General features: G+C 33.3%; 1 protein-coding gene across 1 annotated transcript; it reads left to right on the forward strand.

The window, feature by feature from the left end:
* Window positions 1-408: 408 nt before the first annotated feature.
* Window positions 409-9,251, forward strand: LOC110282835 (complement receptor type 2-like). The gene is made up of 3 exons (XM_071187785.1): window positions 409-538; window positions 3,055-3,584; window positions 5,376-9,251. Exons 1-3 carry the CDS (start codon window positions 409-411, stop codon window positions 9,249-9,251), a joined length of 4,536 nt encoding a protein of 1,511 aa, XP_071043886.1.
* The last annotated feature ends 5,095 nt before the right edge of the window (window positions 9,252-14,346 follow it).

The raw sequence follows: 14,346 nt of genomic DNA on the forward strand, positions 1-14,346 counted from the left end.
ATGCATCTTTATACGTTGGATGCTGATGTCCATCGACTTTACGTATATCTTGAAATGACAATGAGCCGGTGACATTAACCAACAACATTCGAAGATAAAAGCACTAAGTCTGCCTTGGATTGACTGTAAATGCTCTCCCCAAGGCGTTTGATTTGAATAAACCGGGACAACGGCCTTCATCGGTGTGCCTTGCTTGCGGGAAGTCCATTTCTTTTTGTTTGAGCCCATGTGAAATAGTGTGGTACTTCTGAACAGAGTAATGTCTGTGCAAAGGCATCAAACGCATCCGCACGATTACACAATTCAAAAAAATTCGGTGAGTGTAGTTCTTGGTGGATTTATAGCTCTGTCAATCGCTGTCTCGTTCGTGAAATATACGCGCTGACCGTTTTCAAGATGGACGGCTAAATGACTAACGGTAGGATCATGAATAGGGAATCCAAAGTTGCGACAAACAGCTTCATTGGAGCTGATGTACCGGCCAATTTGGTAGAGCGTTATTTCGTCGTTGTTATTCACTGGAAAAGCGGTCACATTGGTATTTTCAACTCGAAATACTGCCATATCACTGCCTTTATTCACATACTTGCAAATATATTTGATGTTCTTCTTTTAAGGGCGAGCATAAGTATTAGAGTTCAATATGACTTGTTGCAACGTGCGTGAATATTGTATTTGATTTATCATGTTTCAATGTCTAGTTTGGATTGGAATATAATTAAATAAAGATATATTTAAAATATACGTTAAATCTGTCCAAAAAATGAAAAAAAAATTAGTTATAAACCTATTCTCAGACCTACTGAATATACATATAAAGCTTCATCAAAATCGCTCGAGCCGTTTAGGAGGAGTTTAACCACTAAAACTGTGACAAGAGATTTTTATATATATAGATATATACTTTTTAACGTCCTAATTAATCTGCTCATCAGCTATATAACATGCGTCTTATAGGCTTTAAAGCTTTTGTCATAGCCATCCTATTTAGTTCAGTTTTCCAAAAATAGGCTAACATAAACATGCACACTTTTTATCAAAACTGTAAATTTAAGAAATAAGCTCTTTATTTAGTTTTTTTATTGGTAGTCTAAACATGGTAAACAAAACTCACAGAAATTTTACCGATAAGTTTTCGTACAATGCGTCATTTGAAACAGGATTATGGACAATTATGCAAATTATTAAATGAAAAAGTACGTATGACTTATGTTAAACTAATAAGAACTGTTTATTCGCTAAATACGTTGATTTTTAAATACAAATTGCTTTTGTAGCTAGAATCTTATGAGTTAAAACGTTTTTGTATAATTATCATGTGTTATGTATGTAATTACACTGATTTTTCGCCAAAAGAGCGATCAATATACAATTGGTCATTTTTAAGTTATTTAAAAATATATTATATACATAAACAATACTATTTTTAACTATTTTGGAAGGAACCAAAACCAAATTATGGTCACTAAATTAAAACTACTCAATGGGAATCACAATATTGAATGAAATACGTTTATAAATTAAATGTTGAAGATTTTATTTAACTTAACTTCAAAAAGAGAACCAGGACACATATAAAGTTAAGCACATAAGCATTTAACTAAGATAAGTAAGTAAGAGAAGCTAACTCGAATTGTAAATCAATCCGAAGGAAATTTCGAAAGAGATTTCGGGGATCGACGAGTGTAGCGAGCATAGTGGACACAAGTAATTTTTAAATTACCTGCTCGTCAAGGAAAAAAGACGAGCTCAGTTCAAAATCTTACTAGTATACCTAATATTTGAAAGTGTTGAATTTAAACCATAAATAATAGCATAATTAATAGTTTTTTCATTGGTTAATTAAAAAAATAACTAATTTTCTTTTTTAGCTTGTTCCTTTCAAACATGTGAGGCTTCTTACGCTTTTCATCCTGATTAATTTACGTGAGTATTTTTAAAAACTTGTTTTTAATAAATGTTTTGATTTTCTTGTAAATTACCAGTTAAATGTATCGTAGATACATAAAGTGTTAATCATGGTAACATTATTTATAAAAATTATTAATATTGTACTTTAATTGCCATTTATCCCATTCTTTGACGATTCTTAAACTTTAATGTTATTTATGGAATCAAATTCAACACACAAAAAGTAGGACAAATTGCACGATAATGTGTGACCGAACCAGTAAAGCTCAATGCCTTTGTTTTTTCTTTATACCCACCAGCATCAATGTTAAGTGTGTGAAAAAAATTGCACTTCTCCCCCCCCCCCCAAAAAAAAAAANAATTCCCCCCCCCCCCCAAAAAAAAAAATACCGCAAAAGACTGTGAAGTGATCTTGATACTATCTTTTTTACTTGATTTTTCCCACTGTGATTAAATAAAATTGACCAAAATGAAAAAGCCAAATCCCTGGATGATTTTTGATCTAAGAATTACACTTCTCAATACCGAAATGAGGAATTCTTAAATAATTATATTAATGAGATCAAACGATATTTTTAGATTGTAAATCAGACAAAGTGCATTTTCTGAAGAAAAAAAATACCCAAATTGTTCGGCGGATTCGGATTTTTAATTATCAAAATTTGGGGGATAACAGCAATCTAATAAAAATGATATTAAAAGAGCAGTTGAAAGTTTGGGCCCTTTATTTTTAAGTTTACATTTAACGGATCTTGCATGAGTATTCATATTCTCATCAACAATTTAAGCAATTTTTAAAGATTTTATACATAATTACATAACTCGCTTATCCAACCCAATGTTTATACATTTTATCATTCAATTTATTGTTATTTTTTGAATTGTAAAATACACAAATTATTAAATACTTTTGAACTATATTATTTTAAATGATCAAATATGAAATTTAATTGAAATCGACTATGTCGTTTCTAATGGATAGAGCTTCATAAAATTCGTACATAAAAATTTTTTGTTTTTTGAGAACTATTCAACCTGAGTCCCCATATTGGAAGATTAGCGATCAATTTCCTGAGTCATTGTTAACGTTGTTGCAGTTATGGTGTCAAGATATGTCAATACAGTTTTGTTTTTAATTTTTAGCCAAAATTGTGGGCCTGATGTGCCAACCACCCACCTTGCCGAAGGATATTATTATTGGCAGAACGTGTGGCATACATTCTGATGGTATCTGTGAAGTCACGTGCAGAATAAATGGTTTGGAGTTATGGAAGTCTTACATTCGCTGTTTGAAAAATGGACAATGGGAAAACCCTCCAAGCTGTGTACCACGAACAAGATCGCCAATTATAGAACTTATAAAATGCAGTCACCTACCAGAGAGTATCGAAGATTTATCCACTTGCATTCGAATCAAAATGGCGATATCGGCTTCCACTTCCAGTTCAAAGTCACTTTGCCAGACAGCTTTAGACTTGTTTGTAAAATTTGGAAATTGCACAGAAATTTCAGAGGATTGCACAGTCACTTGTGGCACCAGCACTATGACTCTGTTTTGTTTAGAAGAGGGAAGCATGTATCCCCAGTGCATTCCACCAAAACTATTGAAATGTCCCGAGTTGAAATTCGCTAAACTGATTAATTGCTCAAGAGAAAAAGACACTTCATGCAAGGTTCGTAAGCAAAAAAATATTTACTTATTCAATCTATAAATAGGTATAGTATTTTGGAGTTTCTACAAAAGCTAAACTAATTAGCTTGTATTAATTTTTTTTTTCTTGAATGTAACTTTGTATTAGGTACGCTGATTATGTTTACGTAGATGGTATAGAAAAGTAAGAGTCGATCAATTTAAATTCGCTCCCTTACCTAAAGAGATGGAAAGTTTCTATTATAAAATGTTTCAATTATAAATTGTTTCAACTTGAAACTAAAACTTAACGATTTCTTCTTCGTGTTTCCCTATTTCAAAGAAAATGTTTTCACAGACATGAGTTAATTTTATCCTTAAACTACGCCACGTTGTTGTTGCAAATAATGGTTATTTTAAACATTGTTTTATGGGGGTTTTATCTACCAGCGCCACCTATTAAAGAACTTAGTGACTAATTTTGAAACTTGTTAAGGAAAATATATAGTTCCAGCAACACAATATTATCGTTTTTCATTTTCTCTAATTGACTTTTCTAATTATCGTTCAGCTTTAAAACACCCGGTATGAAACTATTTGTTTTTAGAAACTTTAAAAGGAACTAAAAATAGGTTTTGGTCCTGCATTTTTGATTTTATCAATGTATTTCATTGTTTTTATATTAAAAACCGAAACCGACATCCATTATTGCTTGATATTTTTAAACGTAATAAAAAAGGTTTATATCAATCTGATCAAAAAACCATTTTGTTCAGTGTGACAGGAATTCATCTGCTTCCGCTAGAAATAGAACCTCTAAGCTTCAGTATTCAGTAATTTAAGATTATTTTTAGATTTAAAATGCTGTTGCTCCTTTACACTTAAATATCATTTTACAAACCCTAATGCACATAGTTTTTTTTCCCGTGATACATATTTAGGGCAGTCATTATGAAACATCCTTTATTTTATGCAGCGCATCACTCTACTTACAAATATAATTTGAAAAAGAAAGACAATTTTCCTTAAGTTGAAATAAAAATATACATTTTTGATCAAATAAAACTTAATTTGCTTTAAAAAATATGAAGATGGTAATAAATGTCAACATGTTTACGGCACTCAAATATAGGTGCCCAATTTCAAGACTAGCCAGACGTGAATGAGGAAAGCAAAAAGAATTTGAAACAGAAAACTTTAAGTTGCCAACAAAAACGAGAATAAAGATGAAAAACAAAACTAGGGAAGCAGTGGTATCCGACAGTAAAATAGAAAATAAAAAATAAAGTGGAAAAAACAAAACTAGAAAAACAGAATTGATCTTGAGTGGATATGTGGAAATGCATTTTGCCCTGCTTTTTGACTTTCGCCTTTTCACCTTGCTGTTTCTCTAATTTTATTTTTTATCTTTATTTTCGATTTCATTAACAACTTCACGTTTTCTTTTCAAATTACTTTTGATTTCCTCATTCACATCAGCCCGAGTCTTGAAAATGGGCGCCTATTTTTGAATGCTTAAAAAATGTCATTTACCATCGCTATGGTTGTGTGAAAAAATAAAGTTTTATATCATGCTTCTGTTTAATCTTTTAATAGTTTAATGAAACATTCATTGGTTGAATTTGAATTTCCCCTTAAGGTCCTTCAAGATAATTCAGCAATTCATTTGTAATGAAGTATGCAGTTCATTTTTCGAAATACAGACAACAAACGGAATAATGGGATTAAGAAAATTTATGCCATAAAATTTTAAAACAATAATTATTCATTACAATTCTTCACTTTTGTAATATGAATAACTAATACTTTATGTATAACTCATATCATTTTTTAGATTCAGTGTCCAGATGGAAATTTTGTGCCACAAGAAGCAATATGTCTTCCTTCTGGTGAATGGTCACCATTACCTTCGTGCCACGCGCGATTCCAATGTGCATCAGAGCCGCTTCCATCCGATATACTATTCATAAACACTACTTGTAAAACCTCGCAAAGCATATCTTGCAGAGTTGGTTGTCAAGTATACGAATATGAACCAAAAAATGAATCTTATTCTAAACAAGTTGTTTTTATTAAAGAAGCCTATTGTGGGCCTGCTGGTCACTGGGAAAATCTACCCGACTGCCAAACTGCAAAGCTCCATTTCTGGAATAAACGTATTGACAGCTCCTATTGCTCTGACCCTGAATTTGACAGAAATGCCATTCTTCAGAATGGTTGTTTAACTAGGGAAGGATCGATATGTTTGTTGAAATGCAAAGAGGGCTATGAACCTAATGGCTTGTTCATCCTGCGCTGTTTAAAAAAGAAGTGGATCAGTGAAATTCGCTGCTCTGTAATTAAAAAATGCCAAAGCTTACCTGGACATTTAAAATTTGTTTGCAATTGTCGAAAGACAGCTGGTTTATTTTGCCGAGTTCAATGTCTGAGTGGAATACCAAGAGGAAGTAAAACAGTCTACTGTTCCTATTCATCAAAATGGATGTACCTTCCTTTATGTTTATCTAAAAGTTATAATAAAACATCAGACTGCCTTCCGAAATTTTTGCCGCCGTACTTAAAATTTGTGGATAAGTGTACTTTCAAAAGTGGAGAAATATGCCAAGTGAAATGCACCGCACGATTTGTTCTGGTTGGTTTACATTTCATCGTTTGCCGGAAAGGTCAGTGGCGAAATATTCCAAGATGTTTTCCACAGAAGCACTCACCATTTAAACTGTTAAAAATACAGTGTGAGTTCCCACCTTCTATTCCAGGAAACTTGAAAATAATCGGAATCTGTAACCGTGATGGAGGGGTTAGTTGTAATTTAATGTGTCGTGACTCAAGGGCTAAAATCATTGGTCCAAATGCAACCACGTGTCTTCCGCCAGGTTTGTGGAGCAGGGTTGAACCCTGTGTGGGAGGAAAAAATTATTGTTCAGAACCCAAGTTACCGAAACATTTAGAATTTACAAGTAAATGTAATGGTGTTGAAATAGGTTCTAAATGTGCGATACGCTGTAAACATCATAAACAACTTCAATTTACTCTAATATGCCGAAACATAGAAGGATGGAATAGATTTCCTAATTGCTCTTGCCCTCCACCCCACCTAAAAGGGCCTATTTTAGCAAATGAAAGCTGTCTTTCTAAATACCCTGGCGAATATTGCAATTTAAAGTGCAAAATAGGATATATTTTAAAGAAAAATGCATTTATAAAATGTCTAAATGGATTGAAGTGGACCTCTCTTCCTTTTTGCAGCAAAATAATGTGTCCAAAACCAAAATTGAGCAAGTCTCTTGTTTTTAAGGAAGACTGTAGTTCGAAATCGTCAGGTGAATATTGTTTTCTAGAATGTCGAGAGAACGGTACATTTCCTAAAGCAAATAAGATAAAATGCTTGGATGGCTTGCATTGGTCAATCTTACCAATCTGTGCTTGTCCTCCTCCAATAATTACCGAAGAATTAGTATTCAAAACCAATTGCATTCATGTCGTTCCAAGCGGAAATTGCACTCTCTCTTGCAAAGGTCATGCTTTATTGGTGGGAAATCCTCTAATTACGTGTCGAGCGGATATGACATGGACCAATTTGCCTAGATGTAAAAAAGTTTTTTGCTCAAAACCAGTTGTTCCATCAACAGTTTTTTTAAGTGAGCATTGCATATCAAAATCACCTGGAGAGCATTGTTCTGTAGAATGCGGTTATAGTGGTAGAATATTGGGACCGAATAAAATAACTTGCTTGGAATCTTTAAGATGGTCATCTTTCCCAAAGTGCGCTTGTCCACCTCCAATGTTACCTGATAATTTATCGTTAAAAGAGAATTGTTCTGATAAACATCCAGGGGAACGTTGCTCATTAGCGTGTGACAAAAAAAAATTCGCTCAAGACATCGATTACATCTATTGCCAAAATCTCACTTATAACTGGGGTCTCTTTCCTACTTGTAAGAGAAAGACTTGCACTAAGATGAAGCTTCCAAAAACGTTATCATACGTAGGAGATTGCTCAGGTATAATTCCTGGCAAAACATGCCAAGTGGAATGCAAAGAAGGTGGTAAACTTCATGGCTCTAGATACATAAAGTGTATAAACGGCGTTCTCTGGACAAGTATGCCAAACTGTTCTTGCCCTTCTCCTGATTTACCTGATAACATGGAAGCAGATGCGAACTGTAATGATATCAGAATAGGAGAGAGATGCCGATTGAAATGTAGAAAGCCTTTTCATCTCACAGGTAAAAGCGATATTGTTTGTCAGACCAATACTCGATGGACTTCCACACCAGTATGCAAAAATATCATGTGCCCAGTACCAGACCTTCCCAACTATTTAGACTTTTATGATGACTGTTCCTCAAAACTCATTGGACAGAAATGTCATTTAGAATGCAAAGAAGGAGGTACTTTCATTGGATCAAATACCCTGATTTGCCTGAAAGCAAACAACCTATTTAGCTGGTCACCTTTTCCAAGTTGTACGTGCCCACCTCCGGCTCTCTCAAATGGATTGAAATCAGTTGAAAATTGTGATTATAAAAAACGAGGTGAAACATGCTCCTTAGCTTGCATTGGAAATGCAGCTATAATTGGAATTAATTACATTACGTGTCAAAATAACACAAAATGGACTTCCCTACCAAAATGCCGCAATTTGTTTTGTTTTCGGCCGAATCCACCTAAGGAATTGTTGTTTCAAGAAGATTGCTCAAATAAAAATATCGGTGATTCTTGTGCATTTGAATGTCGTCACGGCGGTAAAACAATTCCAAATAATACGATTTCTTGTTTGACATTCAAGCACTGGTCAGCCTTTCCAAACTGCTCCTGTCCTTCACCCGTTTTTCCAAACAACTTACATCTCTTAGAGGACTGTTCGTTGAAACAACCAGGAGAAATTTGTAGAGTAACTTGTAAAGAAAAATCCCTCAATCTGTACCACTCATCCATAAGATGTGGTAAGGATTTCCGTTGGGGTATTTTTCCCTCTTGTAAGCTTAAAAATTGTCCTAAGCCAGTACTTCCTAATTATATTTCACTCGACGATGATTGTAATTCTAAAAAACCTGGTGATGTTTGCAAAGTTGTATGCAAAATGGGTGGAATATCGGTTGGCAACGATTTCATTAGATGCCTTAGGGATTTAAAATGGACATCATTTCCTTTTTGCACCTGCCCTAGTCCTAAACTAAGACAAGGTATGTTGTCTATTGAGAACTGCACGTTTAAGATTCCTGGGGAAAAGTGTCGAATTAAGTGCCATGAAAGTTTGAAGCTTGAAGGGAAAAGTTTCGTTCTTTGTCGAAACGATAACAGATGGAATATTGAATCAAAGTGCCATAAGAAATTCTGTCCCAAACCTAACCTTCCTAGTCATTTATTGTTCAACGAGAATTGTTCTCTTAAAAGTGTGAAAGAGAGATGCGAGTTGCTGTGTAAACATGGTGGTGAATTGATGAAGAGAAGTTTTATTGAGTGCTATTCAAGCCTAAAATGGTCTAAGTTTCCTCAATGCACCTGTCCTTTGCCTGTTTTAAATAAAAACTTGAAGTTTCGAGAAGAAGTTTGCTTTAATAAAACTGCTGGGGAAAAATGCCTTTTGAAATGCAAAACGAAACAAAAAGCACCAGAGAAAATTTATCTTCGTTGTTTACAAGGCGGTACATGGACAAATTTACCTAAGTGTACAGTGAGCAAGAAAAATAAGATTAACCTAAAATAAATTTAATTGGCGACCAGAATTTTTACGCGATTGGAATCTATCTTAATAGTTTGTAACCAATTTTGACGAAATTTGCATTGAGTTTTAATTTCGTAAAATTGTTGCAATCTAATTTTAGAATTGTTTTTAAATGCCTGTTCGATTATATGTTGAGGAATAAATACTTTTCAAAAAAAACTTTAAAAATTTACCAAACGATAATTTAAAAAAAATTGTGTTGATTTCTTCTGTTTGAAAGAATTCGATTAACTGTTCATGACAATAATGCGAGAGATTTTTCTCAATTCCCAGAAGATAACAAGCAGAGATTTGAAAAGAAGCAAACTAAGCTAGTAGAGATTTGAATTACTCTTTCCATATCTTTAATTCAAAATAAGTGGAGATTTGAATGATTCTTTCTTTCCTATATCACTAATATAAGCTGAGGAAGTTGAGATTAGTTGAAGAGCAGTTTCCATCTCACTATTGCAAACTAAGCAATTAAAGATTTGAAAAACGATTCTTTTCCTATCGCTAACGAAAACTGAGCAAGAAAAGACTAAATTCTTAATGAAAACTAACATGACGAGATTTGAAGAACTCTTTCAACATCGCTAATTCAAATTGAGCAAATAGAGATTCGAAGAATACTTTCTATATCACTAATGTAAACTAAGCAATTGAAGATTTGAAAAAGGATTCTTTTCCTGTTGCTAGCGAAAACTGAGCAAGTAAAGACTAAATTCTAAATGAAAACTAACATGAAGAGATTTGAAGAACTCTTTCATCATCGCTAATTCAAATTGAGGAAATAGAGATTCGAAGAAGGTCTCTTTCCACATCACTAATGCAAACTACCGCAATTCACAAGGTCTTCCTTTAAAAAATATCTTACTTGCAAACTGAAGTTTAGAAATTTGATATGATTTATTTTTCGAGATGGAATCAAAAGTTAACTGAAATTTTTCAATAGATTTAATAGGAATAATCCAAGAGACGTGCCTTGAAACAAATTCTAATCATATATAATTTAATGGCTGTCCAAGTTACACGAAAATCTACTTTTGAATTGCTGGCTCCAACTTTATGAATTGGAAATTCAGAACAAAATGAATTTTTAATTAAATTTGCTAAGAAAATCCCATGATCCTAATCAGCAGGGCAATTAAAGAAAAATATTGTGTCTATGTTCTATACTGTGGAAAACTGAAAATAAGTAAATAGACATCTCTCTCAAACAGCTTGAGCTCTGTTACAATTTTCCTTACTTTTATTCATGAAACTGAAGCAAAATGACATTGTATACTAATAAAAAAAAATATAAGAGATGTAGTTTAAAAACATGTATGCAATAAAAATGCTATTATCTATTGAAAATTTGAAGACTTACTTCTCCTATAGATTTTCCTTAAATATTGGATTGCACTGCAAAGATAGCTCTAAATTTGAACTTAAAAAAGAGGTTTAAATATACGGGGAACTGTTACGTACCTTCCTCATAGTTAGCGATAAAAATTTGCACAACCTCACGTTTTGAATTTTAGCGGAAAGGAAAGAAAGAAGATAAATGGTGGGTAAAGCAAAATTACACTCTGCTATCTAGACATGTGAGGCATTGTTTCCAATTAAATTTTTTATACTGTATCCAGTGACGAAAGTTCTTAAATTTAGAAGTTATGTGGATTTTTTTTTTTTTTTTTTTTTTTTTTTTTTTTTTTTTTTTTTTTTTTTTTTTTTTTTTTTTNTTTTTTTTTTTTGATTTTTTATTTTTTTTTTTATTTTTTTTTTCTCTTGCAAAGGATGGAACATCGCAACAGCTATTAAACTTTTAACAACTTTTCTCAGAAGGTTAATGTCACCTAAAAATTATTCACGATGAAACCGTGTATTACTCTAATTTAAACCGATGCCTTTTAATCCACTTTCAGTTGCTGTCTTTGATTCGTTTAATTAAGAGCAATCATTTCCTTAATTTCGCTTTTTAAATTATGGACTATTGATTGATGCATTCTGATATATTCAAATCTGTTCGTGTAGTATCCTTTCTAGATTAGTAAAGTAGCATTTTGAAGTATACTTTACAAAAAACTAAAAGAAAAACATATCGTTAGTTTTTATTAAAAAATATGAATGGATTTTAAATTTTGTTTAATTTAAAAGGAAAGTTAGCCCTTAATACTCCATATTATTCTAACTTTTAATATACACGGAGAAAATTGTCACTGATGTGTTCAAATAAGTTTTATTAGATTCGATTTTAATTCAAAAATTGATCCAATAAAAGCAGAGTTTAAAGTCACAAAAACTCGAAACAACAACACTATACCAAACTTTTAAAAAAAATAACAATACTTTAAAATTACGCACTCAATAAAATAACAAAATTAACGCAGCAAGCAAACAAATCACATATGCGAACTCACGTAAATGCGAGTAGCTCATACAAAACAAACATTTATACAAAAATTCGCACGCACGTCTAGTGCAACAGTTCACACCATTTGTAAGTGCGAACAGTTCTTTAAGAGAGTTTTCTGGTCTAAAAGTCTGATTTGAAAGTTTTTGTCACTTTTTAAGTGAAATTAGAGGTAGCAGGTAGGTACTTTAGTTACGTCGCAGTAGACTTGCCCAATAAGATATTGGCGACGATCTGGGAAACATCCCTCAGGATGATCCGAAGACACGCTATCACAATTTTGATTCTCCGAAGAGGGGATCACACTTGTGAGGCCGCTTCCTCAAGGTAGACATAAATCTGAAGTGGGGGGGAGGGATTTTCTCTAGATCCCTGTACCCATGGAATTGCTCAACGACCGACCACAGGAATTTCGATTCCACAGAGCTTGCGAGTAAGTATATCGCATATATTCGGTGAGTGATAGAGAAGTGAAGGATCGACCATCGATACCTCCAGACAGGAGGTCGATTCTCCAACGGCGTTGGGCTACCACAGCTCTGAGATGAAAGACTAAAATATGTAATGATTTCCTGGTTTTATTTCGTCACCTTTCAGTTACGCTTCAAAAAAAAATTTCTAGCCCGTAACATAGAAAAATAATGTTGAAGATGGCAATGCATGCCGCGCACTGTTGGACGGCCATAGATGAATCTCCATGCTGTATAATCCAAAACAGACGAGAGAAAAAATCAACCGTCCGGATGCAAATGTTTTGAAAGTGATATATGCCAGTTCATAGTTCCTTCCTTCTTGTCTATAAAAATAATATTTTCGCTACGAAAATTGTTTTTTTAATTGTCTCCTGACTTTATTCTTTAAAATGAAATGAACCATACTATTAACCAAAATAGTTGTTGATGAGTAGAAACTACCAAATTTTTTAACTGTATAGAAATTTTAAATTAATATTTAGTATAATTTTGATTGAGTAATCAAAACACATACTCTATTCATAATTTATTCATTAATTAATGTCGTTTGAAGAAACAAAACTTGTCATAATTTCTTATTAAAAATTCATTTAACTTCAAATAGCTGCTCTAATTTTTACTAATTTTATACTATTACCGAAAGAAAAAAAATTAGACTTAACATTTTTTTTCTTTTCATTACATGGAGAGTTCTAACTCGCTCTTTCAATCTAATTTTCCACAAAACAAACAACAAATGAAGTTGGAGGACTCCGCAAGCTTTCTACCGAAAAATAACAAAAGGTGTTGTTTTAAACAAATATTGGCAATCGCAACGTTCAAATACGCCATCTGGAGAAAGACCGGTTTCATATCTTTGGCCCTTCTCTCTTGCCTCTTTTCAGTTTTATAGGAATGTACTACGATATTTTCCCTTTTCTTAATATTTTTCCATTTTATTTAGTAAAAATATTTCTTAAAATTACCGTGATACTTTTCTTTAGAACTTTGCTTAATGCAGTTTTCAGTTCCATATGGTTTTCTAACTTAAAAGATTTTAATCCATATGAAAATCAAGAAAGAAACTGACGTACTTCCTTCCTCTATGACTCTCCACACGTTAATAGTGAAAGTATGCGATGTGTTGCCATAGGTAACGAGTTTTGCTCTACGCTACCTGCAGTCCATTTCGATCATCAATAGACAAATAAGGGATAACTTTTAAAACATGGCTAACTTTACACTTTATTTATGCTGCGATATTAATTTTGATAAATTTACTTTAGACTAACGACCTGTTAGAGTTCTTAAATTACAAGAAACTCTTATGAATGGTAAAATTGCGCGTAAATTAAAACGCAAACCACAATAATAAAATTTCCTAAAATATTAAGCCTGCTCACACATCACCTCGTAGGCATAACATAAGCGGAGGGATACACCGGAAGTTTTCTATTCAACCATTCATAAATGTTGTTGTTGTTGTAGTAGTTCATTTACGTCGCACTAGAGCATCACAATGGGTTATTGGCAACTGTCTGGGAAACATCCCTGAGGATGATCCGAAGACATGTCATCACAATTTTGATCCTCTGGAGAGGGAATGGCACTCCCTCTTCGAGCCCGATGACCTGCTCGCGAAGTCGAGCATTTTATGGTAGAACTGCTTAACGAGGACCAATATCGCACACTCTCGGTCCCTAAGCAGACTGATCCAAGTGGTCACCCACCCGCACACTGACCACAGCCAGTAATGATTGACTTCGGTGATTTGCTGGGAACCGTGTCTTAACGTCAGTCCACTGCGGGACAACCATTCATAAAGAAAAAAATAGTTATGAAGAAAGACAACTAATAATTAAAATTATCACTGTCACTATTTTTTCTACAGTTTTCCTAACGTTTTTGAACATAGTTGTTGTTGTTGTTAATTTACGTAGCACTAGAGTTGCACAATGGGCTATTGGCGACGCCTTATGAAAAAATCGAGGTATAAATGGGGTATAAACGAGGTATATTTTAAAGGTATAAAGGAGGTTGTTGTTTAAATACGTCGTAAAGGTTGAAAAGGGTGCAAATGAATACCTCAAAATCAACCTCAAATATACCTTAAATATACCTCCAGAGGTATATATGTTTCAGCCTGAAGTATATTTTTTTACACTTGTGGAAGTATTTATTCAACAACCTAAGGTGTGTCATTTTACACTTCAGGTTATTATAAATCAACCTCAGGTGTATTTTGTTC

Source organism: Parasteatoda tepidariorum, chromosome 2 (genome assembly GCF_043381705.1).
Source record: "Parasteatoda tepidariorum isolate YZ-2023 chromosome 2, CAS_Ptep_4.0, whole genome shotgun sequence".
NCBI classification, from domain to species: domain Eukaryota; kingdom Metazoa; phylum Arthropoda; class Arachnida; order Araneae; family Theridiidae; genus Parasteatoda; species Parasteatoda tepidariorum.

Bases quoted from the DNA above. Each gene is read 5' to 3' on its own strand.
- LOC110282835 (XM_071187785.1), top strand. From the start codon at position 409: ATGACTAACGGTAGGATCATGAATAGGGAATCCAAAGTTGCGACAAAC. The intron at 539-3,054 runs GTATTTTCAACT...TTTAATTTTTAG, and splicing joins CTGGAAAAGCGGTCACATTG to CCAAAATTGTGGGCCTGATG. The intron at 3,585-5,375 runs GTTCGTAAGCAA...ATCATTTTTTAG, and splicing joins AAAAAGACACTTCATGCAAG to ATTCAGTGTCCAGATGGAAA.